The sequence below is a fragment of the Bos indicus genome, chromosome 19 (genome assembly GCF_029378745.1).
Source record: "Bos indicus isolate NIAB-ARS_2022 breed Sahiwal x Tharparkar chromosome 19, NIAB-ARS_B.indTharparkar_mat_pri_1.0, whole genome shotgun sequence".
In the NCBI taxonomy this organism is placed as follows: Eukaryota; Metazoa; Chordata; class Mammalia; order Artiodactyla; family Bovidae; genus Bos; species Bos indicus.
This window is the reverse complement of record NC_091778.1, coordinates 57,274,903-57,290,486: the sequence shown is the minus strand read 5'-3', so window position 1 is coordinate 57,290,486 and position 15,584 is coordinate 57,274,903. Positions and strand designations below refer to the sequence as shown.

Sequence of the window (15,584 nt, the reverse complement as noted above, 5' to 3'; positions counted from 1 at the left end):
ATGGCCCGCAAAGTAGTAACATCCTTTCACCCCAGGCCTGGGCCCCTGAAGCCTGAGGTCACAGAGCTGGTTCCACCCACCTGTCTGCTCCCTGCCTCTGCTCTCAATTCGGGGTCCAGAGTGGCGGGGGGATGGGAGGCGGCAGGGGTAATTGTCCCCCAACAGGACCGAGTGCCTGCTGTGAGCACAGGGTTGTCCTCACACCTGACCGCTGCCTGGGCCCCCACTCCGTGTGATCTTCTTATCGCCCTTCCTGGGAGGTAGATAATCAGAAAGGAGGAAAAACATCACTGGTAATCCTATAACCCCTCCAGTGTGTTGTCAACTTATGTAAATATTTTCAGTAGATTCTTCCCAACTCCCGGATACACTGGACACATGTTTCCACAGCCATCATCTCCTGCCCTTTTCATGACCGTCTGCCTCCCGTCGTGGGGCTGAGCACCCCTCACCCGTCCCCTGCTTTTGGCCGCTTAGGTGGCCTCTGATTTTTCCTAGTAGCTTAACGACCAGCATGACAAGGTGGGGGAGGGCATCCATGGAGCTCAACGGGTGCCTGGGTCCCCGGTGGTTTTAGACATCATTTGAGCCTAAGGTGCGGTCCAGCGCTGAGGGAGCACAGTGAGCGAGCATGGTCAAGATGGGTTCAAATACAGATGTTTTCAGAAGGCGATTTAAAAAAAAAGTTCTTCTTTTATATTGGGGGGTAGCTGATTAACAACCTTGTGATAGTTTCAGGTGAACAGCGATGGGACTCAGTCGTACAGATACATGTATCCATTTTCCCCAAAACTCCTCTCCCAGCCAGGCTGCCCCATGACATTGAGCAGAGTTCCCTGTGCTGTACGGAAGGTGATTTTTTTAATATGCTGCCTGAGGGGCAAGAAGGTTATTTCAGAGAGAATCGTGGAGACAAAAGCATGGAAACCAGCGTGAATGGGACTCATGTTGGGGTGCCTAGCAGACAGATGGGCAGAGGGCCAAGCAGAGGGGGACACAGTTGGGGAGGAGAGGGCGGACCCTGTCAGGCCCCTGCCCAGGACTGTCAGGGAGTTCCCAGTGGGCACAAACTGAAGCTGTTTGCTGTGGCCCACCAGGACCCCCTTTCGACCCATGGCATCCCTCCTGTTGCCTGTGCCCGGCCCCCGCAGGCACACGCAAGCTTGTTCTGGCTGGCTGACACGCCCTGCCCCGAATCCTCCCATGGCTGACTGCTTCCCGCCATCCAGGACGGGGTGGAGATATTGTCACCTCCATTCATTCATTCAGCGAGCTCCACGGGGGAGGAGGCGAGGGTGGGAGGCGCTAAAGCATCTGGAGGAAAAGCGTCCCAGGCAGAAGGAACGGCAGACACAGAGACCCAGACCCGGGAAGGTTGACCGGGTCCTGCTGACCACCCTGGTCCCTCCATCGAAGCGTCTTCCCCTATTTTCCTGGAGGCTCTGATCTCTACCTGAAACCAGCCCGCTGACTGATTTCGTGTACCTGTGAGTCACCACACCCCCCTGCCAGGGTGTAAGCTTGGCGAGCTAGAGGATCTCGTCTGGCTGTCAGAGGATCTTGTACGCGCAGTCCTAGGACCGGGTTTACTCCGTGCCAGGCCCTGGAGTTTGGCGCTGCGCCCACTGCTCACAGCAGACCAGCGCTCTCGGCCTCCAGGAACTGCCTGAGGGCCACCTAGCTCTGCGTCCCCAGCCCTGGGCTTTTTCCCTGACGTCTTTTTCTCCCGCTCAGGACTCGGTTGAGTCGATAGCATCTGTTCCACCCCCGGAAGCTCCAGGCAGGCCCAGGTTCCTGAAGCTTCTCCGCAGAGAACCTGCTTGTCTGGGGTGAGTGGAGCCGAGGCTTTGCCTGGAGCTGAGTCCAGCCCGTCCCAGAGCTGTCCTCCTTCGAGATGGGAAGGCTCTTTTTAGGCCTCGTCTTGAGCGGTGCTTCTGTATTGGGAGCTCCTCTGAAGGGTGGGTTGGAGTGAGGAGCACATGCAGTGTGTACCTACTGAGGTCCTGACTCCGTCCCCCGAGGCCACGGGTGTCCCAGCCCACGGTGGAGTGAGTGACAGGGGCAGGCAAGGCCACCCAGCCTGGCCCAGCCACAGCGCGCTGGCGGCCACGCCGCTGCCTGGTTGGCCCCGAGCTGAAGGCATGTGGGAGTGTGTCTACATGCATCTGTGCCTTTGATCCTGGGGCTGTAACCAGGCATCCTCTGTCCTGTCGTATACCTCCTTGGCTGCCTCCCAGAGCCCCAAGAGTTGGGAATCCACCACTCCTGGGGGCAATCTGCATTCTGTCCATCTCTTCCCAGTGATTTGATGAGTTGCCCAGCCTCTGTGGTCTTCCTTTCCTTGTCTGCCAAGTGGGGATATTCCACTCATCTTCCAAGGAGTCCTCTGGAAGGTGAACACCCAGGATGAGGTTCGGGTACACCTTGTTCTAACTCACAAAAGTGTGTTTCAGTGCTAGTAGGCAGCTGGGGCCCCGAGGGGCAGCTGGGTGGATGGAGCGTCCGTCCTCCCTTCCCAGGTAGGGCTGCCCACCCACCCCCCACCCCCGCACGTCTTCCCCGGGCTGTGCAGCGTCACCCTTGCACTGTGTGGGTCCTCGGTACAGACGGCCCCGTGCCCACTTGACGCCAGCCCCTACAAGAGTCTCCAGGCAGCCTCCTCCGGGGCGACCCTCCTGGCTTCCTCTGACTTCTGACTCAGTGACCAGGGCCGGGGGAGGGGGCGTGCCACCCCCAGGAGCCCGGGGCAGCCGGCTGATGAGCTGGTGCACCCTCCCCCACGGCTGGAATGCCTGGCCACCAGCTCAGCTGTTTGTCCAGGAGGTTGCTGCAGCCCGGCACCCGGTCTGTTGTCACTCCCAGAAGCCTGCGGGACTTTCCCATGTTTGTTCCCCAAACCTGCTGCAGGGCCTCGGGTCAAGCAGGCACCTGGGAGTTTCCCGACTGCCTGCTGGTCCTTGGAGGAGTGGGGCCTTCTCTGGCTCCCCCCAGATGGGAAGCCGTTTCCAGGGTGGGCCTGAGCCCCTGTGTTTCCAAGGACAGGCCCTGGCGTCCTGTGGTCAGTGGGAGGTTGTGCTCTTGGAAGCCGGAAGCGGGAGCCCATGTGATCCCACCCTCTTCCCCAAGGATGAGCCAGAAATAGTTCCCCTTGGACTGGGGAATGCGTTCTGTGGTGGGCGGGCGGTTTGGGGGCTTTGAGCTGGTTTCTTTATTGGGAGCAGGTTTCTTCTCCTGATTAGCCTCCACTTGGGCCCGTGCGAAAACCAGCGCACCCCATCGGAGCCCAGGGGCGCTGGACCTGGGAGAGCCAGAGATGAGACAGGGAGGTGGGGCGGAAGCCTGGGGCTACGCAGGCCCCGGCAGCTGTGGGGGTGGACCCAGCTCCGCGTGGGTCCCCGGTGTAGGGTGGGATGGTGGGAGCAGCCTCAGCCCAGAGCCCCCGGACAGCCTTCCCTGAAGTCGGAAGGAAGAGTCTGTGCAGGGGTGCTGACCCGCCGCGGGAGTTCCCCTGGGCCTTTCCCTTCTCCCATCTGGGTTCTGATCTGTGAGCCCAGGTGGACCGCCTTTGCATTCCCACTTCCCCCTGGTTCTGGAGACAGAGGCTTGTGAAGTTTCCCTTTCTGGGTAGCCAGAGTTTTATGGTTCTCCAGAAAACAGGTTAACAGTTAAGCTTAATTAACCTCGGGGCCTCTGGCCCTTCTTGTTGCTATAAAGCTGGGCTAAATGGCTTCCTCCCCCAGCTTCTCCCGTTGGCTTTACAAGGGCCGCAGGTGGCCGGGAGCAAGCGTCAGAGTGTTAACTGGCTGTGGGCCTCCGGGTACAGGGCTCCCTCCCTCCAGTCTCCTGTTAGGGAGGCGCACTCCAGGGATGGGCCATGGGGAAGCCCAGGGTGAAGTGAAGCAGGCCCGGCTCGGGGCTCAGCCACCTGCAGGCTCGGGGAGAGAGGCTGCCCGCACTGGGCGCTGGGCCCGGCTCTGGGGCCTCCCTCGCCGGGCACTCAGCTGTTCCCTGCTTTCCCCAGGGGACCGCACAACAAGATGAGGAGGTTCCTGAGGCCGGGACACGACCCTGCGAGGGAGAGGCTCAAGAGGGACCTCTTCCAGTTTAACAAGGTAAGGGGAGCCGGGGGCCGGCTGGGTGTGAATGGCGGGCATGAAAGTATCCCTCCCCCAGGAACTGCCCTGGTGGTCCAGTGGTTAGGACTCCGTGCTCTCACTGCCAAGGGTGCGGGTTTGATCCCTGGTTGGGGAACTAAGTGCAACGCAGCCAAACAAACGAACAAAAGGTGTCACCCTCCCCCCAGGCGGGGGCTGGTACTGGGGTCGCCTTTACCTGGACTAGAGTGCTTACTTGGCGCCACCCACCGTGCCCCCGGGATCTAGGTTTTGGAAATGGGGTCTGGGTGGCAGCTTTCCTGGACGAGGAGAACAGGATGCCCAGCAGTGGGCTCTCCTTGCCCCTCATCTCTCTCTGACCTCGGCAAGTCTCTCCATCTCTCCCAGCCTCAGTTTCCCCACCTGTAACGTGGGGATAAAACCATGCACCCCGCCTACCTCCCCCGGGGTTATAGGGGAGGCTTAGGGCTAGGGAGGATGAGATGTCAGTGAGTCCTGCAGAGTGTAGTCCTGTTCCCATGATGCCAGCTTCCTTGGAGCCCTGGGGCCACAGGCTACAGCTGTCCCCTCCCTCCTCAAATCATCCCCAAAGGAAAACACGGTGTTCCCTGCAGGGGGGAGGCATGGTTCCTTCTGGCGGGTTCTAGGCCTGGGCGGGTGGGGAGAGGCATCTGTGAGAAGGTGTGGGTTGACATATGACTGTCCCCACCCTAACCTGCTCCTAAGCCCCCCGCCCCCCAAAGTGAGTGTCCTTTTCCCAAGATCACAGGGCTTCCTTGAAGGCTGGGCCTGGGAAGGCTGGAGCCGGGCTGTAAAGGGGAAGGAGCACAGCGTGGTTTATTAGCTCCAAGGCCACCTAGCAACCTGAAGCCAATCCGGGGTAATTAGCCCCTCTCACTTCTACTTTGATCTAGGCCCCGGCCTCCCCTCCAGAAGGCAGATGGCAGGAAAGGGAGCAGCAAGGTGCTCCTCCCCTCAGAGGGGCACCCAGGATCCCTCCAGGCCATGCTGACGGGTGGGCTTCCAATCCAGCTTAGCCTCTTAGAAGTGGGGGGAGCCAGTGCCCATCACACACTGCGTAGGCCCATCATGTGGACCATGTGGAATTAGATCGTTTAAGGGCTGGGTACAGTGGCCCGGGAGTGCCAGCTGCTGTTTTCTGGGGCTGTGTGCCTCCCAGGGAGAGGGAGCTCCCAGGGGCGTGTTTAAGGCTAGTCAGGGTCCCATTGTGCTCTGCCGTTTTCCTCTAATTTTCTTGACCTGTGGCTCTGAGGGTACCTGCCTCTGGGATCAGGGCTTCCCCAAAGGAACACCTCCTCCCACTGGGGTAAGGAAGCCGTGGGTGGGGCTTTTAGGCCTTGGGGTGGGGGTGTGTGTGCACACGCAGGTGTTATGAACGGGGGAGCTGCCATTCTCGTTCCCAAGGGAACAGCTCATGGGTGTTGAGTGCGGGTCTCAGAACCTCAGCACCCACCACGGGGCCTGGGTGTGATCGCTGTTGCCTTCCATTGCCCCTGATGACGCTGGGATCTTACACCCCAAAAAGGTGGCTGATTCCGGTGCAAACCGGATAGACAGGCTCAGCGAAGAGGGATGAACCCCCGCCCCAAGTTCCAACTGTGGAACAACAGGGTGGAGCTGGGGTGGGGCCAAGGTAGAGGAATCGGCCCCCCACCGTGCCCCCAAATTCGGCTGCCCCACCCCCAGGCCTGGCTGGGGAGAGGGAGGGGAGGCTCCTGGAATTCCTTCTTACTTCCATTCACTTCTGAGAAACATGCTTTGAGTACCTACTGTATACACAGCCCAGGGCTGAGGCTTTGAGAATCTCAGATAAGAGCTTTGCCCTCCAGGATGTTTATAATCTGGTGGAAAGAAGAGGGCTGATGGTCTGAAGTGGGGGAAGTCTTGGGAGATCTTTGGGGAAGGTGAGGGCCTTAGACTCATCTAGGCTCTGGGTGAGCAGTGGAGCCTGGAGGGTCAGGATTGGAGGGTGAGGTTGGATCCTCGGTGATGGGGGAGCCCAAGCCCCGCCCCCAGCCGTGAGGTCCAGAGAGGGTGGAACCTCGGAGTCTGGGTCTGCTACACAGAGCCTGGTGGGTTTTGAGCAGGGGTGTGAGCGATCTCATTTATGACTTATTAGCTAAGGTGCTTCTGGGACTTTTTTCAACCTTTCACTCTGAAGCAGGTAACCCTTAGGAGATGTTGCATTGACTGGGTGGGGCCCAGCAGTGGCGGTGGGGCGCCAGGCTTGGCACTGTTGACATTTGGGGCCTTCAGGAGCAGCAGCATGCCCGGCCCTGCCTCCCCGACATGACAACCAGAAACGTCTCCAGACGTGGTGCCAGTCAGGTACCTTCCTGGGTTCATTCACCAGCCAGGTGACCTTGGACAAGTTCTTGTTCAGTCACTCAGTCATGTCTGATTCTTTGCAACTTTGTGGACTGCAGCATGCCAGGCTTCCCTGTCCTTCACCATCTCCTGGAGTTTGCTCAAACCCCTGTCCATCGAGTTGGTGATGCCATCCAGCCATCTCATCTCTTCTGTCGCCCCCTTGGACAAGTTCCTCATCCGTAAATGGAGAGGCTGGTAGAAACTACCCCGCAGTGTTGGTGTGCGGATTAAATGAGTTAGTGTGTAAGTCGAGGGGCCTAAGTGGCTGGTGGTTCCAGTATTAGCACAGCTGTGAATGTTATCTGGCTCAAGGTTGAATTTGGAGGGTCTTGGCACCCTCCAGCAGAGGTGTGTGACCAGGTCCCAGCAGGCAGTGGGATGCACAGAGCTGGAGCTCAGAGCCTCACATCTGGGGAAGCAGGCAATGTCGGCCCTGGAAGGGCTGGTCTGCAGGGCACCGAGCTGGGAAGTGGGACTTGGCACCATCATCGGCCAGTCCCAGGCGGCTTGCAGATGCCCACTTCTAAACCAGGACTGGGTCTCTCCCTCCAGCATCTTCTGGCGAAACTCTTTGACACTCGCTGCCAGGGAGGTGCCTCAGAGAGAGCAGCATGTCCTGTGTATTTGGGAAGGAGCTCTGTCTGTGGACAGATGCTCGAAAGCCCCTGCTGGGGGCTGATTGTCTGAAGGGTAGCTCCGGCTCACCGGGGGCTCGGGGCCAGGCAGCACAGGGGCCAGGACTCTGGAGACAGGTGGTCTGGGTCTAGATGCCAGCTCACTGAGTGACTGCAGAAACATCACTCTCTCTGCTCCTCAGTTTCCTCATCTGTAAAGTGGGTATTATTGGAGAAGGCAATGGCACCCCACTCCAGTACTCTTGCCTGGAAAATCCCATGGACGGAGCAGCCTGGTAGGCTGCAGTCCATGGGGTCGCTAAGAGTTGGACACGACTAGGCGACTTCACTTTCACTTTTCACTTTAATGCATCGGAGAAGGAAATGGCAGCCCACTCCAGTGTTCTTGCCTGGAGAATCCCAGGGACAGGGGAGCCTGGTAGGCTACCGTCTATGGGGTCACACAGTCGGACACGACTAAAGTGACATAGCATAGCATAGCATAGCAAAGTGGGTATTATAGTAACCCCTCCACCCTGGTGGTATGCTGAGTGAGTTAAATTGCTTTGAATGGCGCCCACGTATGGCTGATGCCCTACAGAGTCAGCCTCGTCTTCGCCTCCTCCTGACGACTCACGTGGTAGTGTTCCCGCTTCTGCAGGTGAAACTGAGGGCTCCATGCTTGCATGGCCTGAGCACCTGGAGGGGCACCAACTCGGAACACAGCACCCAGTTCCATCTGCCCACAGCCGAGGCCTCAGGGTGCTGGCCCTGACTCTCACCTGTGCCTTGTGCTGTATCCTCGGGCCAGTCAGGAGGACAGAGGAGTCAGCTGGCTATGCCAGCAGGGCCGCCGGGGACCACATGTAGGGACTGTGGGACCCACAGGAGGGAGGAAGGGACCCCGAGGGCACGTCACTCAAGTAAAATCTCTTCCTTGAAAAATCCCTCGAGGCCCGGCCTCCCTAGTGAGACCTGCCAGCTGGCTGATAAGGGCACCCGGGCCCTTCCTGCCTGGGACCACCCTCCCCCACCCCAGGCCCTGAACAAACAGTGTGTTCCTGACCAGCTGCCCCTGTCCAGGGCGGTCTGGTCCTGGCTTTTGCATGGCTGGGCCCCTGGTGTCAGGTGACAGGCTCCCAGGGAGGGCCAGGTTGCTGCCAGCGCCAGGAATCTGGGCTGACCACACCCAGTCTGGGCCAGTGCCTCCCTGTCCCCCACTCCACCCCCCAGCACACCCCCAGGCGCCCCTGGGCAGCCTTCCTCCCCGCCCCCGGCAAGTGCTAGGGGCTCCTCAGCCCTCGATCTTGGATAGGGTCCCCCCTTTCTGGGGGCAGCGGGGACCTCTGCTGTCTCCCTCCCTCTGCTCTCTCCCTTCCGGGGAACCCGAATGAGACAGACAGGCTTTCTCTCTGCACCAGGCTTATGTTGCAGTCTGGCAGCTCCTACAAATCTCTCCTTTCCCAACTCCCTGTCAAAAGCGTTCATTGTTCTCCCTTCTCTTGGCAGAGGTCACCTGAGCCAGGTAGCAGGGCGGGGACAGTGCCAGGTAGGCTGGATGTTGGGCCCGGGAGGTAGGGGAGGACAGCCCACGGCTGCCAGGCTCTGGTCAGCCTCTGCTTTGAACTGGAGCTGGAGGCGGCTGGGAGGGCTGGGCCTGCGTCCTGGGCGGAGGGCTGATGGGGGTTGCTCTGTGCCTTAGAAGTCCACACAGGGGCCCCTAACCCCAAGGCTGAGCCCCTCCCGTACCTGGGGGCTGCTTCCTTTAAGGGAGGTCTGATACCTGCCGTGCCTGGGGGAACGCTGCCCACCTGGGCCCAGTGCTCCAGGCGGGGGAATCGAGTCTTCAAAGGCTGAGAGGAGTTGGAGGGAGGGGCACCTGAGCATGAGGGGCAGCCAGAGTGCAGGCCACAGTGCCTCGTGGAAGCCTCTGCTTCTCTCAGTGTCTCTGGCCCTGAGGGTCCACCTCCTCCCTGTTCCCCTCCAGGCTTTCACTGACCTCTCTTCTCTCCCCATATCCAAACCCCAGCAAGACCACCGGGGCCCCTCATAACTGGCCTGGGGTCCCCATGGCTCCTTGTTCTGCTGGGTCCCCGAGCACATATTCCTCATGTCGCTTTGCCTCAGTCAGGGGTTCGTGGGTCATATTTGCCTGTGGAAGCAGGGCCACTGTGCCCACTCCCAGACCTGGGGAAGCCCCCGTCTCCACACTAATTACACTCGAATCCACTCTCTTGGCCCCAACCAGTTAGTTGTTGCTCAGTCTGACTCTGCAACCCCATGGACTGCAGCACGCCAGGCTTCCCTGTCCTTCACCATCTCCCAGAGTTCGCTCAAACTCATGTCCATCGCGTTGGTGATGCCATCCAACCATCTCATACTCTGTCGTCCCCTTCTCCTCCTGCCTTCAGTCTTTCCCAGCATCAGGGTCTTTTCCAATGAGTTGGCTCTTCACATCAGGTGGCCAAAGTATTGGAGCTTCAGCATCAGTCCTTCCAATGACTGTTCAGGATTGATTTCCTTTAGGATTGACTGAGCCAGTTAGGGTCACCATTAAATTCTCTCCCATTTTGTTTTGTTTCAGCCACATTGTGAGGCATGTGGGGTCTTGTTTCCCCGACCAGGGATCAAACCCACACCCTCCACACTGGAAGCATGGGGTGTTAACCACTGGACCACCAGGGAATTCCTCCATTAATTTGTTTTTGAGGGAGCTTTGGTCCCTCCCAAGTTGTCAACTTGGAGAAGACGCCTTGAGGGATATGAGGGAATGAGAGAGAATCTTTGAAGGAGGCAGTGGCCTTAAGGAGCAGGCCTCTGCCCTGTGAGGCCAGCTGAGCCCTAAGGCTCATCTTGTCCAAGGCAAAGGCAGCCCTGCTCAATGCAGTCTTTAGGGTCGTCTTGTGGACCACCCATGAGATGAGGCAACGTAGCCCGCGCAGCTGCAAACACCTTTTAAGTGGTAGCTGAGGATTCTAAGTTTCGTGGGCCTGACTCAGTTCCTGTTCTTTCTAAACCAGCCTATGAGAAAGAATGTGGTTTGGGAGGGAAGGGTGGCATAGTGTCCTCAGGACCCGAAAGGAAATGAGCTATGAGTACAAGAGATTGAACCGTAGACCTGACCTTTATCTCCCGCTGCGTTGGAGGAAAGAGTGACCTGCAGCAGGAGTGACTCGGGTGAGATATTAGGAGAACTTCCTGCTGATGCATTGCTAGGATAACGTGTGGCCTGAGCCCCTGACAGAAAGCTGTTTTCTCTTTGGCTTGACTTTCCTACCGATACCCCGAGGTAGACATGTCTAAGGCAGCACCCTGGTCTGATGGGAATATGAGACGTACACAATTTAAAATGTTGTTGGAGCCACATTACAGTTTTTTAAACAAGTGAATTTAATTTTGATGAGGTATTCAACCCAATATATCCAAATGTTATTGTTTCAACATGTAGTCAACAGATACTAGATTTTCTTAAATTATTTTTTAAAATAAAAAGGATTATTCTATATTTACCACTCATCTCAATTTGGCCATTACGTTTTCTTTTGGAATATGTGATCTATATTTAGCATTTGGAAGATTTACAGTTGAAAAAGGAAATTCAAGGCTCTGGTCTGCCTGACTCCAGCCCCTGTTGCTCTGGAACCCAAGAACATAACCTGGCAAGTTTTCTAATTACTGAATTGTGAGGGCCCATCCTTGAACTGAAGTTAAATACAATTAGAAGTTCAGTTCCTTAGTGGCGGTAGCCACACTGCGAGGGCGCAGGATCTACTCGTGGCTTGTGCGTATTTTACAGGGCGTTAGGGCTTGGGCCCCCCACCAGGCTCCTGCTGGGTGCTTCCTCCAGAGTCCTCCAAATTCCAGAGGCTTTGGCCTTGAGCTGCTGCTGCTGGTGGTGATGGGAAAATGCTGTCAGCCCAGGGAGGCCCCAGCAACCTGGGGCTGGCCGGGGGGGGCTCCTGGGGCAGCTTGTCCCACACACCGCATCACCCTCCTTTTCCTGGGAAATGTTTACATTCCAGATACCCTGATATCTCCCCAAGGCTTTTCCAGGCTCTGCATTTTTTACATAGCTGAACAGGAACCTGGACTGGAGCGGGTGGGGGTTCCTGCCGTCCCACTGCTGCCCCCTTCCAGGTACAGCCACTTAGAGGGCAGATTGTGTCCCTGGCAGAGAACCAGGCCTGCGGGGGCCCACACCTGTGTATCCCAGAATAGCCACTCTTTGGAGCTCTCGTCCCCTGGTCGACCCCAACACAGGGCCTCCTTCCTGGATCCACTGGTCAGGGCGGGCAGGCAGGCAGCAGTTGGGTTTGCTAAGCTATTGCCCCAGCTGTCACCAGGACTTATCTCTTTCTGCTCCTTGGAGGCCAAGTGAAGCCCAGAGCAGAGCCTTGGGGCTACAGAGAGCTGCCTCACTGGGGAAGCCTTTTTCTGCAGGACAGTCTCCATGGTTTAAAAGAAAAAAAAATCTTCAAATTAGCTGGCTGACATCCTGTGTCCCACTCTAACCTAGCTCTACAGGTTCAGTATCCCCTGGGGTGGGGACCAGGGGTTGAGGTTTGCTGACTAAGAAACAGGTGAAAACCCTCCTGAAGATGGTTTGTCAATCTCAGTCTCTAGTGTTTACATCCATACGTTTTTAACCTGTAATTCCACCCCAGGACATCTGCCTAAGGAAATACTTAGTTACAGCAGAGATAAGAGAGCAAGAATAGTCATCAGTGTAACCGTCAGTTGCAAAACCTCGGGTAACAAAGTAAATACTCAATAATAGAGGCCTAGTGAGTTAGGGTTCCTCCTCCTGAAGACTATTCTTCAACCATTTAAAAGTCATTTTAGGAGTTCCCTGGTGGTCTAATGGTTGGGACTTGGCACTGCCATTACCTGGGTTCAATCCCTGGTTGAAAAACTAAGATCCCACAAGCTGCAAAGTGCAGCAAAAATTTAAATAAAATAATAATTTTTTTAAAAGTCATTTGGGTGCTTTGAACAGCTTGGGCTGGCTTCAGGTAGGAAGACCGAATACAGAGCTGTGTGTGTGTGCATATATCCGTGTGGTGCGGTCCCACCTAAGTCTCTGCTTTTTTTGTTTTTTTAATTTATACTTTATATTTTTATTAAAAAATTTTAAACTTATATGTATACATACGTATTCTCTAACCAGGGGCCAAACCTGTACCCCCTGCAGTGGAAGTACAGCGTCTTAACCACTGGGCCTCCAGGGAAACCCCAAAGTTAAACAAAAATTTTTTAGAACGGTTACTTCCATTTACAGTCCGAAATCAGATTGATTATATTCTTTGCAGCCAAAGATGGAGAAGCTCTATACAGTCAACAAAAATAAGACCAGGAGCTGACTGTGTCTCAGAGCATGAACTCCTTATTACCAAATTCAGACTGAAATTGAAGAAAGTAGGGAAAACCACTAGACCATTCAGGTATGACCTAAATCAAATCCCTTATGATTATACAGTGGAAGTGAGAAATAGACTTAAGGGACTAGATCTGATAGACAGAGTGCCTGATGAACTATGGACGGAGGTTCGTGACATTGTACAGGAGACAGGGATCAAGACCATCCCCATGGAAAAGAAATGCAAAAAAGCAAAATGGCTGTCTGGGGAGGCCTTACAAATAGCTGTGAAAAGAAGAAAAGCAAAAAGCAAAGGAGAAAAGGAAAGATATAAGCATCTAAATGCAGAGTTCCAAAGAATAGCAAGAAGAGATAAGAAAGCCTTCTTCAGCGATCAATGCAAAGAAATAGAGGAAAACAACAGAATGGGAAAGACTAGAGATCTCTTCAAGAAAATTAGAGATACCAAGGGGACATTTCATGCAAAGATAGGCTCGATAAAGGACAGAAATGGTATGGACCTAACAGAAGCACAAGATATTAAGAAGAGATGGCAAGAATACACAGAAGAACTATACAAAAAAGATCTTCATGACCCAGATAATCACAATGATGTGATCACTGACCTAGAGCCAGACATCCTGGAATGTGAAGTCTAGTGGGCCTTAGAAAGCATCACTATGAACAAAGCTAGTGGAGGTGATGGAATTCCAGTTGAGCTGTTTCAAATCCTGAAAGATGATGCTGTGAAAGCGTTGCACTCAATATGACAGCAAATTTGGAAAACTCAGCAGTGGCCACAGGACTGGAAAAGGTCAGTTTTCATTCCAATCCCAAAGAATGGCAATGCCAAAGAATGCTCAAACTACCACACAATTGCACTCATCTCACATGCTAGTAAAGTAATGCTCAAAATTCTCCAAGCCAGGCTTCAGCAATATGTGAACCGTGAACTTCCTGATGTTCAAGCTGGTTTTAGAAAAGGCAGAGGAACCAGAGATCAAATTGCCAACATCTGCTGGATCATGGAAAAAGCAAGAGAGTTTCAGAAAAACATCTATTTCTGCTTTATTGACTATGCCAAAGCTTTTGACTGTGTGGATCACAATAAACTGTGGAAAATTCTGCAAGAGATGGGAATACCAGACCACCTGACCTGCCTCTTGAGAAACCTGTATGCAGGTCAGGAAGCAACAGTTAGAACTGGACATGGAACAACAGACTGGTTCCAAATAGGAAAAGGAGTTCGTCAAGGCTGTATATTATCACCCTGCTTATTTAACTTATATGCAGAGTACATCATGAGAAACGCTGGGCTGGAAGAAGCACAAGCTGGAATCAAGATTGCCGGGAGAAATATCAATAACCTCAGATATGCAGGTGACACCACCCTTATGGCAGAAAGTGAAGAGGAACTCAAAAGCCTCTTGATGAAAGTGAAAGTGGAGAGAGAAAAAGTTGGCTTAAAGCTCAACATTCAGAAAACGAAGATCATGGCATCCGGTCCCATCACTTCATGGGAAATAGATGGGGAAACAGTGGAAACAGGGTCAGACTTTATTTTTTTGGGCTCCAAAATCACTGCAGATGGTGACTGCAGCCATGAAATTAAAAGACGCTTACTCCTTGGAAGGAAAGTTATGACCAACCTAGATAGCATATTCAAAAGCAGAGACATTACTTTGCCAACAAAGTTCCGTCTAGTCAAGGCTATGGTTTTTCCTGTGGTCATGTATGGATGTGAGAGTTGGACTGTGAAGAAGGCTGAGCACCAAAGAATTGACACTTTTGAACTGTGGTGTTGGAGAAGACTCTTGAGAGTCCCTTGGACTGCAGGGAGATCCAACCAGTCCATTCTGAAGGATATCAGCCCTGGGATTTCTTTGGAGGGAATGATGCTGAAGCTGAAAGCTGAAACTCCAGAACTTTGGCCACCTCATGCGAAGAGTTGACTCATTGGAAAAGACTCTGATGCTGGGAGGGATTGGGGGCAGGAGGAGAAGGGGATGACAGAGGATGAGATGGCTGGATGGCATCACTGACTCGATGGACGTGGGTCTGGGTGAACTCCGGGAGTTGGTGATGGACAGGGAGGCCTGGTGTGCTGCGATTCATGGGGTCGCAAAGAGTCGGACACGACTGAGCAACTGAACTGAACAAAGTATTGAAGTTGCTCAGTTGTGTCCTACTCTTTGGACTGTACAGTCCATGGAATTCGCCAGGCCAGCATACTTTCCCTTCTCGAGGGGCTCTCCCCAACCCAGGGATCAAACCCAGGTCTTCCTCATTGTGGGCAGATTCTTTACCAGCTGAGCCACAAAGGAAGCCTAAGAATACTAGAGTGGGTAGCCTATTCCTTCTCCAGCAGATCTTCCTGACCCAGGAATCAAACTGGGGTCTCCTGCATTATAGGCAGGTTCTTTACCCACTGAGCTATCGGGGAAGCCACAGTTATTACAAAGTGTTGGCTCTATTCCCTATGTTGTACGATACGTCCTTGAGCCCGTCTTAGACTCAGTCATTTGTACTGCGCACTCCCCACCTCTGAATACCCTTCCTGACCCCTTCCCACTGGTAACCTCTAGTTTGTTCTCTGTATCTGTGAGTCTACTTCTTTTGGTTATATTCGCTGGTTGGGTGTATTTTTTTGGATTCCACATATAAGTGACAACATAGAGTGTTTGCCTTCCTCTGAGGTCGCTATCTGCAAGTATAGAGCCACACACGTCTTCAGTGGGACACACGGCCTTGCTAGCAGGGGTTGCTCGGTCATGAGAGTGTGGGTGACTTTTGTTCTCTTTCTCGGGCTCCTTTGTATGTTCCAGGTTTTCTACCACATGTATTATTTCTAGAAAGAGAAATGAGCAAAGGCATGTGTCTGTGACAAGCACTCCAGAAGCTTCCACCGGGGGAAGATGGTGGAAGAGAGCTCACAGTGGCAGGTGTTCAGCCCCGGAGGAGCCTTGGGTCGCCCAGAGTCAGGAAGGGTGGCTGTGGGTTCTGTTGGACCCCACACGCCCACCTGGAGCTGTGATGCAGCCAGGCTTCCAAACCGCCTGGTGCCTGCCCTGTGCCGGCCCCACAGACTTGCCCCACACCCTGGCAGGA

At 54.5% G+C, this 15,584-nt stretch overlaps 1 protein-coding gene across 3 annotated transcripts in view; it reads left to right on the top strand.

Moving 5' to 3' along the window:
* The window catches only part of LLGL2 (LLGL scribble cell polarity complex component 2), a 35,526-nt gene that overhangs the window by 6,741 nt on the left and 13,201 nt on the right, over positions 1-15,584 (top strand). For 2 of the 3 annotated variants that reach the window (XM_070774072.1, XM_070774073.1), the window contains 2 exons: positions 1,735-1,829; positions 4,022-4,112. In XM_070774072.1, coding sequence (XP_070630173.1) covers positions 4,038-4,112 — 75 coding nt within the window. In that variant the 5' untranslated portion in view covers positions 1,735-1,829; positions 4,022-4,037. Of the gene's footprint in view, positions 1-1,734; positions 1,830-4,021; positions 4,113-15,584 lie in introns of those variants that run through there. The other variant, XM_070774071.1, reaches the window with a different exon arrangement.